The following is a 14,978-nucleotide window of genomic DNA, read 5'->3' on the forward strand; positions in this document are numbered from 1 at the left end:
TTATAGCAGACTAGACCATCAATAATTGTGATAACATTACGGAATGCGAACCATCGCTTCATCAACTCCTGTACATTCTTTTTGTGATCTGGCCAACCGTTCTCAACATACTCGACTAACAGTTGATATTCACGATTCTGACTTTGGGCGTTTTTAATTTCCTCGAGTCTGGATGGAGTTGTTGGGAATCCCGAAGAAACCACCTTGATATGAGCTTCGACTTTTGCAGTGAAATCATCCTCCGAATCAGAAAGAGGTGCTCGGCTCAAAGTATCTGCTGTAAACATTTCTTTTCCTGGAATGTGCTCAATGGTGTAATCGAATTTCATTAGCCTTATTCTTAAATCTTAAATCGTTGAATTCGTATAGGTTTGCTATCCAGGTCTTTACTGCCTAATAATGGAACAAGGGGTTTATGGTCGGTTAGAATTGTGAACTTCTTCCCCCTTAGAAATTTAGAGAATTTTTCCGCTGCCCAAGCGATTGCAAGAGCTTCTTTTTCTATTGGGGCATACCTTTTTTCGGCCGATTGAAGTGATCTAGATGCGCACATTACAATTCGCAGTTTATCATGTTCATTCTGTAGTAAAATTGCGCCCAGTCCGTAAGCTGATGCATCAGCCATAACAGTTGCTTTTGCTGTTACATCATACCGTGTCAAACAAATTGATTTCTTAACTAATTCAATTATTTCTGAAAGAATTTTCTGATGATCTTGGGTCCAACAAAACTTTCTATTTTTCTTTCACGAAAAGCCTCCGTTTTCCCTGCAAGGTTTGGAACGAACTTGTTGAGTTGATTTAGCATGCCATTCAGACGACGAATTCCTGATATGTCTTTTGGAGTAGGTAAATCCTCTAAGGCTCGCACACGATCAGGATCAACCCTTATTCCTTGAGAATCAATTATAATACGCAGAAATTTCACTGATGTTTGTGAAAAAGAGCATTTTTCTTTGTTTAAAACTACATTAGCATCTTTCAGTCTATTCAAAACTTGAGTTAATCGATAATCATGTTCTTCTGGCGTCTTCCCATGAATAAGTAGGTCATCCATATGACATAAGACTCCCTCTAGTCCCTCCAATAGTTTAGATATTTGAGCAGAAAAAAATTCTGGGGCTGATGTGATTCCAAAAGGTAGACGTTTAAAGAAAAATCTTCCAAATGGTGTAATAAATGTTGTTAATTTAGCAGTATCAGGTGACATTTTTATCTGCCAAAACCCAGATTGCGCATCCAATTTTGAAAATATTCTAGAGCTTCCAATCTGGCCCAAGGTTTCTTCAACATCTGGTAATATGATTTTTGGGCGTTTCACATTCTTATTCAAATCTGTATAGTCTACACATAATCGTAAACTACCGTTTTGCTTAATGACTGGGACAATAGGTGCACACCAATCAGTAGGCTCTTCGATTTTTTCTATTACTCCTATCTTTAACATTCTTTGCAACTCTGCTGCTACTTTAGGACGGAGAGGAATTGAAATATTCCGAGGGGCTCTAACTGAATATGGTTTAGCATCATCAATTAGTTCAATTTTGTATTCTCCTGGAATGTTACCTAATCCCATAAAAAGCTGGGGATACTCTTGTACAACTTTATCTAAGGCGATTGATTGAATATTGCCTGATTCATACGATTTTCGAACTGTGATTAGGTTAAGAGATTTTATGGCTGTAATTCCGAGCAAAGGTTCACTTAAAGTAGGAATTACATATATTTTTTCTTTCACTTTCTGACCATTAAATTCTAAATCTGCCGTAAACATGCCATCCACCACCATGATATTTTGGTCGGCATTTTTTAGAGTTTTGTCTGACTTGAAAAGATTTGGAATTTGCTTTAGAATATTAGATGGTATGGCTGTAACTTCTGCCCTAGAGTCAAGTTTAGCTTTAACCTTTTGATTATTAATAAAAATGTCAACGTACCAAGCATTGGAAACTCCACCAATGGTATTCAACGCTCCAAGGTACGTTGCGTCATCCTCTTGCTCGCTGACTGAAATTTGCGAGGATTCGCGCAATTCCCCAATTTTCTTTGTGAATTTACCCACAATGGTATTTGATTTGCACATTTTTTTAAAATGGCCAACTTTTCCACACTTACAGGTATAGTCCTTAGCTGGACAAGAATTTCGTGGGTGTCTAGGACCCCCACAATTCCAGCACCCACCTTCCATAATATCAGTTGTGGACTCCTTTAGTGGAAATTTGCTAGACGAACTGGAATGGATACGATCAACTTCTGATGAAGGTTTTGATTGAATCTCCTCCAGTTCATAAGTTTGTTTTTTTATGGATTCTCTCTGTTTTGCCTTTTGTATAGCTTTCTCCAAAGTTAGGTCAGCATCCTCTTGTAGTTGTGAGGATAAAGTCTTATCTAAAATACCGACAACTATACGGTCACGAACAAGTTCATCTCTAAGATCCCGGAAAGCACAACGTTCGGCCATCAAGCTGATATCAGTGAGAAACTGTTCAAAGATCTCCCCTTTTTTCTGGTTTCGAGAATTAAATTTAGCACGCTCATAAAGTATATTCCGCTTCCCTATAAAAGCTTCGTCAAATGCGGCCTTTACAGTTTTATAGGAGTTAAGTTTTTCTTCAGGAAGTTGGGAGCGAGTCAATATATCTTCAGCATTCTCCCCCATACAATAAATTAAAGAAGTCACTTGTTTTTCTTCTGATTCCTGATCAAGCCCCGACGCCATCCGGTATCTTTCGAATCTTTTAAACCATTTTTCCCATTTTTCTGGGCACTGGAAGTCAAATTGAGCCGGTGGTTGAAACGTGATGTGTCGACGGCCGACCGATGAATTATCTTGCAATTCACCAAATGATTCATCAATATTCTTCTTATTTTTCTTACGACTCATGCTGCCACCATGTAGAATAATGAACGTAGATATTAAATAAAAGCGTATTAAGAGTTATAGCTATTTGTGTATTAAGAGCGCAAAATGATATATTGTCGATTGAAAGAGACAGTTGACGCGCGACGAAGGAGCGCGGCAATCTCTTGAAATCGACAATCAATTTGCGCTCGAATTACACACAAGATTTTTTCTACAATCGAGCAGTTCACATATTTCCAGAAATTTAAATTTTTCACTCAAATCATTTTAATCTTATGCCCAAATGAAAGATGTCATTTACTCGTTGTCATTGGATACACTGAGCAATGCATATTTGATTTATAGTTAATAATTGGGAGAGCGAGCGTTTTTTCTATTTTGTCGCTTATAAGCGACAAAGTGACATTCCTCGTAAATTATGACGTTTGCGTTGTCAAATACGAGCGCAAATGCCTACTTTGGATATCGATTGTAGAAAAAATATGTAATCTGTGAAATACATACGTTAATCAAAATTATCTGTCAATCTACATAAACATTCTAATTCTAGTAGTCGCTTACGTCACATTAACAAATGTGTTTTAAAATTGGATTTGTAGTTGCTAACAAAATCACACCGGTGACATTTTACATCTGTGGCAGGGTCCATGTCTTAACAAATGTTAGATGTTAAGATGTGCTGTAGGACTGGATTTATGTTTTGTGACGAAACCGCACTTGGCGCACTTTAAATCCTTTGGTGATCTTGTATGTTAATACATGTATTTTATAATTAGATTTATCATTTGTTGCATATTCACACTGGCCGCTTTTTAAATTCTTAGTAGTCTCGTGCGTCAAACTGCTATTGGGCAGGCGTGGTGTTCTACTTAATGTGCAAAATATATCTCTGTCTTTGTTAGGTACATACAACAATACAACATGGCATAGATGGTCCTTACTGAAAGTAAATGGGAGTCTATATCTATGTATACAGTGATATTCATTAAGAAGCAGACATAGGGTGTATTGTTTTTTCCTGTCTACTTTTAAATGACAACATTTCCTCTGAAGGACGCCTAAGTTTATGCAACCACAATATCTTACGCCCATGCATTCTACACTGTTATTCTGGATTTTGCAATTGCATTGTATTAGTACATTCCAAATGCTTAATGCAAACGGTGCGATACATTTTTTGTTCCTTTTGAAATGTCACTGTTTCAGCAAAAGCACTCACCTTTTTGTCAATAGCGTTGCTTTTTAGATGGGTTAGGTGGTAGGTAAAAGCGACAGGAAAGAGTAAGTACTCTTTTAGGTTATGTAGAAGATATATTAAATTCGGCCGCTGTTTCCCTTAAGTTTCTTATGGGATTCTGCTTTGGGATTTGCACTATACTAAATGACAATATCAACTTTTTCTTCAGTTGAACACGACCGAAAATAATACGGAAGCCAAAGCAACAATATCCAAATTAATTAATATGATAATCAGATCTTCATTTGATTTAAGACGTTATTTTGATTGCATAAAATTAGGCGTTCTTCAGAAGAGATTTTGTCATTTAAAAGTAAACATAGGGAAACAATACGCGCAAATCCCTATGTCTACTTCTTAATTAATATCACTGTATATGATCTAAGGTGGCTGTGCATGTGACGTACGCAGTACTTGACGCCATTATGATTAACAAATCAGGATAAATTATATTTACACACACCAATTTTACGATCTCTTATGATTGATTATGAGGTACCTGGCAATCCTAGCCCAATTTGAGAATCAAACTGACAGGGGGAATTATTACGCATCACTGTCTCCTCACAACTTTGTTTTGTAAGAAATGTGATGAAAACTAACTGAATCCATATAACTGCAAAGCACCGCGTATACAGAGTGGCCCACTAAAAAACAGTCAATGCCAATTTTGGCCGCTTTACGACAGTTCTGCTAGAAACGCTCCAACAGGTTTATTTTAGTTTTGAGATCTAAATAATACTATTGACATAACTTCAATCCTGAGAAAGGGGTGTATTGCACCGCAAAAATTTTAAATGGGAAGGGTTGGTAGACGTTAGATAGTTTGATAAGCATGTTCATTCTGTTTTCCGCACTGTTTAATTATGCAATAATAAAGATTTAGTTAAAAATGGCGTTGTACGTTTTGTAACATTTCTGCGGTAGTCTGACTGCATTGGTATACTATACGTTATCGTAATTTGAATGACCCCACACGAAAAAAATCTAACGGCGACAGATCTGGCCATCTGGGTGGCCATTCGACAGGATCTCTATGTCCAACCCATCTATCAGGGAACCGAATGCTTAAGTACTGTCGTAACATTTTGTGTAAAAGGACCCCGTCTTGCTGAATATCACGTCGTCTTTTGTGTAACGCTCATCGCATTCCACAATGTTGGTTATCATTGGATCAATAAGATCTTCTAACAAAGACATGTCTCCAGTCACCAGGAAGTAAACATTATCATCGACATTTTTCATTCGTTTGAGAGGCATATCGATGCTATTAAAAGAACTTCTGAAGTTTTAAGGAGTGCTGTCATCAATATATTTTAATTGTATTACGAATGATATTTAGATATACCTTAAAACTGAAGGTTATCAAAATCCATCTTCAGTGTTGGCTACAATTGTGAATAACAACTATACTGGCTCCAAACAGTTCAGTTTTTAATTTAAAATTGATTACGATTGATTACGTTCATCTGGGTAGTTTCCGAATTGCAATAGGAGCTAACAATTATAAAGTAATCAGTACAGTTATCTGTGTTTATTGTAAATGTTTGCGTCCTGATGGCGTTACAGTAGTATTTTAAAGTTCTTGGGTGCTAAACTGGCAGCAAATGAAGCTCTTTCTACGTTTAGCGACCATTCGTGCATGCAATCATAAACGTGTCTTTACATACCTGACGTAACACTTATAGTAGACACATGAAACCAACAGAAGCCAACACGAGTTTGAAATACGTATCTTCAAAATGATAATAATACTCGTTTATGAGGCATCCTGCACACGCCTTTGTTGCCCGATATTACAAACAGCCCCAGCTATCTATATTATCTATATTATCTTGGAGAAGTCAGGAATTATGTCGACCATGACGGAGGAATAGGTTCCAATGGTTGTTGCTTTAAATAAAATACGTCTTCATTCGAATATACATTGAATTTAGGAACGCCCCAAGGCAGCAACTTAAAGCCAATTGCACCGTCAAAATTATGTATCGCTTAAAGTTAAGCACAACTTAAGTCTTAAATACCATAGCAACGATTGTCTTAATAATCGTTGGCAAAGATTTTAAGTTCAACTTAACTTTAAGTAAGGCTGAATTTTGTTGGTGCAACTGGGGCTTAGACCCGATCTTGTTCGTACTATACATTAACGACCTGCCACGTCATATACTGCACGGAACCTCCGGGAAGATATCACATTCAGACAACCAAGTGTGCGTTGCTATAGAATCAACACAATCCTGGTTAACCTCTTGTGGAAATCGTCCATGTAAAGGCTTTTGGTTCCATGTCTGTATGTTATTTGTGATGTATGTAAGTTTGGATGTGGGTGGGAGTATATTAGTTTAGTGTAGGTTAAGTGGTGTGTAAGATTTGTCTGCATATGTTACTGTTTTGTGTAGGACTGAAGTATCTGATTTGTTATAAAAGTATTGTCGTAAATTGTGTATTTGTGTTTGGTGCAATAGTTTTATATCTGTAAGTCCTCTACCTCCTTCCGAACGAGGAAAGTAAAGTCGTATAATAGAGGAGTGAGGGTGATGTATATGGTGTTTTGTTAATAATGTACGGGTGTTTCTCTGTATTTGTCCAACGTATAATTCCAAAAGAGTATGTAAGTACTGGTGTGGCATAAGTGTTAATAACTTTGATTGTATTATACTCGTATGTTGTGTTTAATGTGTGTGTTTTGCTGAAAACCAAGTTACTTATAAGTTTCATTCTCGCCCATGGAATTTATAAAATTACCCTGTTCGAGCTCATAATCTAAAAGTTGTCTTTTACCAGCTGTGATGTGTTTATTTTACATTTATCGATTCCAAAGTCCATTTGTGTCACGTGAAAATGTTTCGGTAATGTGTAGAAGGTGATTCGGTTTTATTCTTGTGGAAGAGTATAATTTAAGATCGTCCATGTAAAACAGGTGTGTTAATGTGATGTATTTCGTGGTTATGTTTAATGTTGTACCCAAAGTTCGTAGTGTTTAAGAAATATGAAAGTGGATTAAGCGCAAGACAAAACCAGAGCGGACTTAAAGAATCGCCTTGAAAAATTCCTCTTTTAATTTGTATTGGGTCAGTAATAAGTTTTGTGCCGTTTAGTGTAAGTGTTAACGTAGAGTTCCAACATGACATTATGTAATTGAGGAGTTGTGTCATATTGTTGCTGACTTTGTATATTGAGAGTACTTGTTGTAACCAAGAGTGTGGTACTGAATCGAATGCTTTTTTGTATTCAATGTATGCAGTGTGTATGTTTCATTTGTTATGTCTGGATTGTTCAAGTATTACAGAGTCTATAATGAGTTGCTCTTTACAGCCTCTGGAATACTTGGTACACCCGTTTTGTTCTACGTATAAAATGTTGTTATCAGTACAGTGTTGGTTTATTTTGTTTGTAATGCATGATGTAAGGATTTTGTATATTGTAGGAAGGCATGTAATTGGTCTATATTTAGATTATTATTATTATTATATACGTATATTATAACATAATTATTTCATTTTATAGTTTAGACTTTTAGAGGAAAATGTCAAAGAAAAAAGAACAAATACATTAAAGAAGATTGAAGAATTAGTGATAATAGTACACACAAAAATGTATACCTATAAGTAATCCCTACAGAGGCATATTGATCAATATTTGTCAGTATTGCATAAGTTGCTTCCGCAAGACGTACAGTATTTTATTGATTTGTCATTAGCCTGGTGGTGTTCACAATTAAATACAGAACAATATCTCTGCGCTACACCTAGAAGGACCCCATTTTCTGTAAAAGCTAAAAAAGAGGTAGATGATCTTCGTGTATTAGATAACATATTACTTACATCCATAAGTAAACATGCAATATCCTATACAGCGCTCACTTTTGGTAATATTATCAAAGTGACGACAGTTGAGGGTGGCTTGAGGATCCTTGTCAGTAGCATAGCAACGATAGCAGTCGATTGCGCCATTTCCACCTATACAATTCGATACGTTTTAAGGAAATTAAAATTTACAATAAATTATGATTAATAACATACAGGTTGGTAAACTTGTTTACCATCTCCATTTTAAATACTTTAATTGCGAATTCAAATCTAATAATCTGCCTGTGTAATGTATCGAGTTGTTTATTGGTGACATCCTACTTCATATCCAAATAAATCTTCTCTACTACTTTTCGAACGTGATTATCTCAGTATAAAAATTATATCCTCTATCAATATAAAGATTAGTGACATTCATCTTAATGTCGATGATGTGGCAAACAATTTACAACTTTAGTTTGATTGTAATTTCAAATTATCGACCAGTGCTAGTGAGACTTTCTTAAGACTCAAGAAATTACAACAAACAGGAATGTACTTACTGTTAAAACTTTCCCAGACAGTGTCACGTTACCAAGATAGGCATCAGAAAAACAGTTATTATAAAAAAGAGTGTGCGGTGGTGATGGTGATGAACCTACATGTCGACTTCATGTAGCTCACGTTTACTCTTTCACTTCAAGGCCAGTTGCAGATATATCCTAGAGCTGAAGGTCATTAGAATTCTCTTCAGAAAAGTAATCAGTACTGTCATCTATGTTAATTCTAAATGCTTGTTTTCGAAGCCGCTAAAGTAGTATTTTAAAGTTCGTGATTGCTATACTGGCAGCAAATGGTTTCAAATTTTAGAGACCATTCGTGCATACAATCAGAAACGTGTCTTTACATACCTAAGGCAACATCTACACACAAGAGACCAACAGACGCTAACACAAGTTTAAAATACATGTCTTCAATCAAAATTATGATAATACTCGTTTATAAGGCAGCCTGCAGATGGATTTATACATACGTATCAAAAGGTTTAACAGATTAGATACATTTTAAAATAGAATGATTATCTGCTTTTCTTATCATTATTACAAAGACTTATCCCGATTACTATTATCTACAATCCACTAATTACTGTAGGACTTCCTTTTATTTGCAAACACCAAAAATAAAATGCGAGTTACACATATTCACTGCCTGAAGCAATTGTTGAAAGACATTAGTTTCTGAAGTTTCTGTTTCAGAAAAGAAAAAATGCTTCACACATCGGATTGCGCGAGTATTGACATCAGAGGCGAGTACATATTCATTCTTATTCCTTTGCAATTACAATTCAAAAATGCATTACAAAGAAGAGCGTTGTGTCGGCGATTCGATGACGGAGGAATGTGGAAGAAGGTGTCTCAAAAACGACTTCCAATGGATGTTGCTGAAAATTACAACATAATTACTTCATTTTGTAGTTTAGACTTTTAGAGTGTAAGTTTTTTACGTTGCGGTGTCTGTAACACTCACATACTCATGGGAAGAACGCTTTCTCGCCGTGCTATCAACGGGATTTGATAATTCTATATTAGATAACATATTACTTATTTCCAAAAACACAGCTATCTCCATTTTAAATCTTCAATTTCGAATTCGAATCTATTAATCTGCCCATATCATGCCTGAAGTGCTTTATTGTTGTTTTCTTCTGTGCTATCAACGGGATTTGATAATCCTATATTAGATAACATATTACTTATTTTCAAAAACACAGCTATCTCCATTTTAAATCTTTAATTTCGAATTCGAATCAATTTATCTGCCCATTTCATGCCTGAAGTGCTTTATTGTTGTTTTGTACCACTCTCTCCTTTTTTATGTAAGAAACTGAATCTATTGCAAACACAACAACAACCATGGAAAACAGAGTCAACTTATGGAGGGAAGCAATTGCGATTGTAACCCCAGAAATGTGGAAACGATAATAATAAAGGAATGGTATGCACGCGAAAAACAATTGAATATTGCAGAAATACCCCAATCATTATAAACTTGGGTGAAAACTAAATATGAGGCGCCGTTTGTACCATAATTATTTCTCACGAATATATAAAATAAAATAAATATATCTAGAACTTTTATATATTTGCATTAAAAGTTTTAAATATATAAGAAATTAAGTTTTATATATCTGCAGGATAGCATCGATGAAATATATAAAACTTCGGCTTTATGTATCTATCACTGGTGGCACTACAGTAACCTCAAACTTGGCAACAGCAACCAGCGTTTGTTTCATTTGAACAACTGATCTGCTAGTTCTGTTTACATTTCGAATATTATACATATACTTATTATGTACATATTATTGGATTAAGAAAGAAAACACACTGTCGAATGTCTGATCTGCTAGTTTTCACGCCGCCGTTTCTATTTCGTGTACTTCTAACAAGCAACCTATCACTATTTTATTTTTATAGTAAATTTTCAAACTTGAAACCGGTTCATATAATTAAAGTGTAATAAATGCATGCACTAGTACCTATATTTTCTCAGCCCCTGGAAGGTATTGTTTGTACTGATCTATACAAATTCAAATTGATCTCTTACACTGTCAGGGAAAATTAAAATGATCTGTAAGTCTTAGATAAAAAATGAATACGGAAACTTCATTACATCAAATACACAACTTACGTCAACCCTTGTATATAGTTTTTTGTACTCATTGAATGGAAAGATAATGTTTCCAAGCATCCTCGATGCACGGGAAAACGACTTTCCCGCATCGCGGTGTTTTTTAGTTTCCGCTGGAGAGAAGGGGTTATGCGCGTTCTTCGGTTGGTAGTACTTATTGAAGTCAACGAACGTCATGTCATGGTTAACTGTCATCTGCTGTAAAATCAATTAAACCGTTGGTTGAGGGTATTTAGTGCGATTAATCGGAAACAGACGTACACTAAGTTTTACGTAAATATATAAACAAGAACTTATAACGCAATCAAATTATTTTTCAGAATTGGAACTCAAGAAAAAGTAAAATTTATTGTTAAAACGTCTTAAAATGTGACCAGTGATATTCTGCAACTATTCGCATATGCAGTTTAAGAAAGCACATATTAACACACACAAAGCTTCCAAGGATTTTAAATGTAACGAGTGTATTTACGCAACTCAAGATAAATCAAATTTGAGAACACATTTGTTCACACATGTCTTCTGGGAATATTAAATACGATCAGTACACTTACGCGACCAATAAGAGCACTCTTTTCAAAGCATATTTGTTAACATTGAAGACTTCCAAGGATATTCAGTGCAAACGATGCAATGCCGTGACCAGTAGTAGCACTCATTGCAAAGGCAAAATATGTATTAACCAAAGATGTGGAAGTTTTAAATGTGACCAGTGCAATTAAAAGTGGGTAGTTACAAAATTATGTTACCAACCAAACATATGATTGTGTTACCAACTCATGATTAAAAAAAAACTAATTTACAAAACTTAATTTTGACCTTTTTTTACGCAATTCGTTACAAAAAATATTGTACCTAACTCTTTCGGAAAGAATTTTCCCGCATTCGCACTAAATGCAGCACTCCCTACGGTCGTGCTGCAAACAAAGTGCTCATGCGGGAAAATTAACTTACCGAACTTGTTAGGTAAATAACTATTACAATTCTATTATCGTAGCGCTGATGTGCAATTTAAACTTTACGAATAAGATAAACAAAATGGGCCTGCACCTTTCGTTAAGCGACGGATATCAATAACAGTAATATACTTAGTGTACAAATTTGAGCGTGCGATAATTACTATTACCTGAATACAGTAGATGATAAACGCAAACCAAAACAATATGATTATTTTATAAATATGTGCCTTTCTCAACACATTCTTAAAAGTAATTGCTGAAGAATGTTATATCAAACACATTAATGCACGTCAGTTACTTTCTAATTTACAGACTCGAATAAATTCATACATCACCAGAATGAAGTTGCTGAAATATGTACGCTTCCTCATAATGTCAAACCAACTCTAATAGAAACTCTTCGACATCCATTTTCAAAACAACCCAATCTGAAAACTATGCGCAACAAATATGAGTGTAAACAAAAGTAGCAGATCAGCTGTTCAAATTCAAACAAAGGCTAGTCGATGTTGCCAAGTTTGAGGCTACTCTAGTGATAGGCATACGCAGCTGAAGTTTTATATATTTCATCGACGCATATAAAACTTGTTTCTTATATATTTAAAATTTTTAATGCAAATATATAAAAGTTCTATATATTTATTATATTTTTAGTCTAGGCGATAGAGACTGTAAAATTGGCAAACTGGACATTTTGAGGCGGAAAAGAAAAAATTGGTGGAATACGTTCAGTTAGGTGTCAGAAACAACATATTAAAAATCCCACCCCCCAGACCCTGTGCTAAAGGCTCCAGCCACCCCACCACCCCCCCCAGAAACCGTGTTTTCGCCCTTTTTGGCTGATATCTCGCGATCTATGAGGTCTAGATGAAATATTTTTTGCTGAAAATATTTCTCATGAAATTTCATACAAGGTAGATACTGAGAAGTTAGCCTAGGTCTATCTCTTAGCCTAGAAAATTCATAAAAGAGGCGAAAATCATCAATTTTCGTGGCTTTTTGCGTTTTTTTGAAAATATATCGCGATCTTTAGGGTTAGATGAAATATTTTTAGCTGAAAATGCTCCTCGTGAAATTTCTTACAAGTTAGATACTCATAAGTTGGCCTCTTAAATTACCTTTACACTATCATACTTCTCATGTGATTTGTCATATGATAAGTAACAAGCATTTAGATTTGTGTTTACACTATACTATTTTTGGTATTATGGCTGTCATAAGACAAATCATAAGGAAATAATACGTAAATCGTGGAATAGGAATGTTTCTATTTCTGCATGACAAATGACATGACTTATTTTAAATATTCAAGTGATCCCGCCCTTTTATGGTTACTTTTCGCATTTTGCTGTTGTACTTATCTGAAAAAGCTGAATACTTGAGTAAACCAGTAAACTTTTGATTATATCATTGATTATAGGTGTGTATAATCAATGATTATAGGTATATTAGTTACTAATGAAAGAATAAATTACATGAACAATAAATCGAGCAACGGGAAAGTTACTAGAAAAACTTGTGAACGTGCGTCTCCAATCGTTTTTGGAGAGTAGTGGAGTACTGGTAACGTATCAGGCCGGGTTCCGTAGAGGGCGATCGACGATCGACCATCTTGTCGGGCTCGGCGATGAAATCCTGCGGGCACTAGACCAACGCATACACCTTGTGGCGGTATTTTTCGACATTAGAGGAGCATATGACATGACGTGGAGACAAGGCATTGTAGAAAAAATGTACAACTACAATCTACGCGGAAATTTACCCAAGTTTGTACAATCGTTCCTCGAGAGACGAACATTTGCCGTCAGGATTGGTGATGTCCATTCTGGAGACCGCGTGCTGGAGAACGGTGTCCCGCAGGGTTCCACGTTGAGCTGCTCACTTTTCGCTATAGCGATAAACGAGATTGCCCCAGGAGTTACGAGAGATATCGACAAACGCCTTTACGTCGACGATCTCATGATAAGTTGTCCGAACGAGACGGTCGGTGGTGCGACGCGAAAACTTCAGGTCGCCATTGAGCGTATATATAGAAACGCGAGCGAAGTTGGATTCGTGCTCTCGGAAGAGAAGACGAAGGCACTGCATTTTTGCCGGCTCCGTAGGCCGCACTATGATCCCGTACTGTTCATGAACGGCCGAATCATTGAAGTGTCTCAGGAAATTAAATTTTTAGGCCTGGTTTTTGACAGTGAGCTTAGGTGGACTAGTCACGTTGAAAGCCTATTAACATCATGTCGAAAACTCTTAAATATCATGAGGGTACTCGCCCATCACAGGTGGAGAGCTGATCCCAAGACACTTATCCATATATACATATAAGGCACTGATACTTTCGAAACTAGACTACGGATGTAACGTCTACTCCACCTGTAACAACACTTTGCTAGGACAACTCGAGCCTTTCCGACGAGTCCGATCGACGCCCTTCACGTCGAGGCAAACGTTCTTCCGCTGTCCCTGCGTAGAAAGCAAATCTCCGCGCTGTATTATTTAAATGTGTTGTTAAACGACAACCACCCGAACCACCGAATACTCGTGAATCAATCAGGAACTGCGCGATTGAATAACTGTAGATCTCTGGGCATGCGATCGAAAGAAGTTCTGGAAGAATTCGATTTAGATGTGGTAGATTTCACGGACTCGACCAAAAAATCGCGGCGGTTGATTGCTGGGGGTCAAGTGAAAAACAAGTGGGAGGGAATGTGAACAGAGGCAGAAAGGAAACTGAAGAAGATTAAACCAAACCCAGGACCATTACTGCATGTAAAGTTGGGAAGATACGCTCTAACGAAACTATACAGATTGCGGATAGGGCACACCGCCCTTACGCATAGTTTCTTGCTGATGGGTGAGAACGCTCCCGAATGTGAGACATGCGACGTTGCCTTGTCGGCGGAGCATATACTATGTGATTGCACATAATACGACGCACAACGCGTTACCTTTAATATTAAAAGGAATTGGGAAGACAACCTGAAAGGAAGAGATGAATGTGTAAACACAATCAATTTTATGAGAAACATCGGTATATTGAATAGGCTATAACCGTCAAAATATGCCAATTCGAAAAGTGAAGTAAGGCTAATGGCCACAGAAGCCGATGCCAATAAAAAAAAAAATATTTACGAGTATATTGGTATTTGGTTGTCTGGTTGTAGTGGTGTTTTCAGACACACATTGTCAAATAGTGTCTTGATTGGTAATTAACCCTTCAAATGTTTGGGGTAATCTTTCAAATAAGGGTACACTCATCCTTAATGTCGACCAAGGGGACGATTCTGTTTGCTTTGTTAATGCAACGCATAACGGAGACATTATTTTTAATGATTTTTGAGGCACTTTAGAAGTTCACCTATTTGTGCTTTACAGGTGATTTTTTTGAGTTCTAAGTTAGCCTGAAGGTACTTTTTTGTTGAATACTTATTGTGATAATTAGCG

At 36.3% G+C, this 14,978-nt stretch overlaps 2 protein-coding genes across 3 annotated transcripts; both read right to left on the reverse strand.

Annotated features, from left to right (window-relative positions):
* LOC116158732 lies at nt 1–2,924 on the reverse strand. The gene is made up of 4 exons (XM_031471568.1): nt 1,937–2,924; nt 1,566–1,882; nt 52–295; nt 1–10 (listed from the first exon to the last, which is right to left on the reverse strand). Exons 1-4 carry the CDS (start codon nt 2,881–2,883, stop codon nt 1–3), a joined length of 1,518 nt encoding a protein of 505 aa, XP_031327428.1. The 5' UTR covers nt 2,884–2,924.
* A 4,759-nt stretch (nt 2,925–7,683) lies between these two features.
* LOC116158670 lies at nt 7,684–8,952 on the reverse strand. 2 transcript variants are annotated; one of them, XR_004142790.1, is made up of 3 exons: nt 8,451–8,947; nt 7,924–8,058; nt 7,684–7,874 (listed from the first exon to the last, which is right to left on the reverse strand). XR_004142790.1 is itself a non-coding variant. In XM_031471494.1 (3 exons), exons 1-3 carry the CDS (start codon nt 8,854–8,856, stop codon nt 7,732–7,734), a joined length of 336 nt encoding a protein of 111 aa, XP_031327354.1. In that variant the 5' UTR covers nt 8,857–8,952; the 3' UTR covers nt 7,684–7,731. The 2 variants fall into 2 exon arrangements, 1 of the variants encoding a protein (XP_031327354.1); XM_031471494.1 differs by having other exon boundaries at nt 8,799–8,952.
* Nucleotides 8,953–14,978: the final 6,026 nt, after the last annotated feature.

Source organism: Photinus pyralis, unplaced genomic scaffold, assembly GCF_008802855.1.
Source record: "Photinus pyralis isolate 1611_PpyrPB1 unplaced genomic scaffold, Ppyr1.3 Ppyr1.4_LG1, whole genome shotgun sequence".
Classification (NCBI taxonomy): Eukaryota; Metazoa; Arthropoda; class Insecta; order Coleoptera; family Lampyridae; genus Photinus; species Photinus pyralis.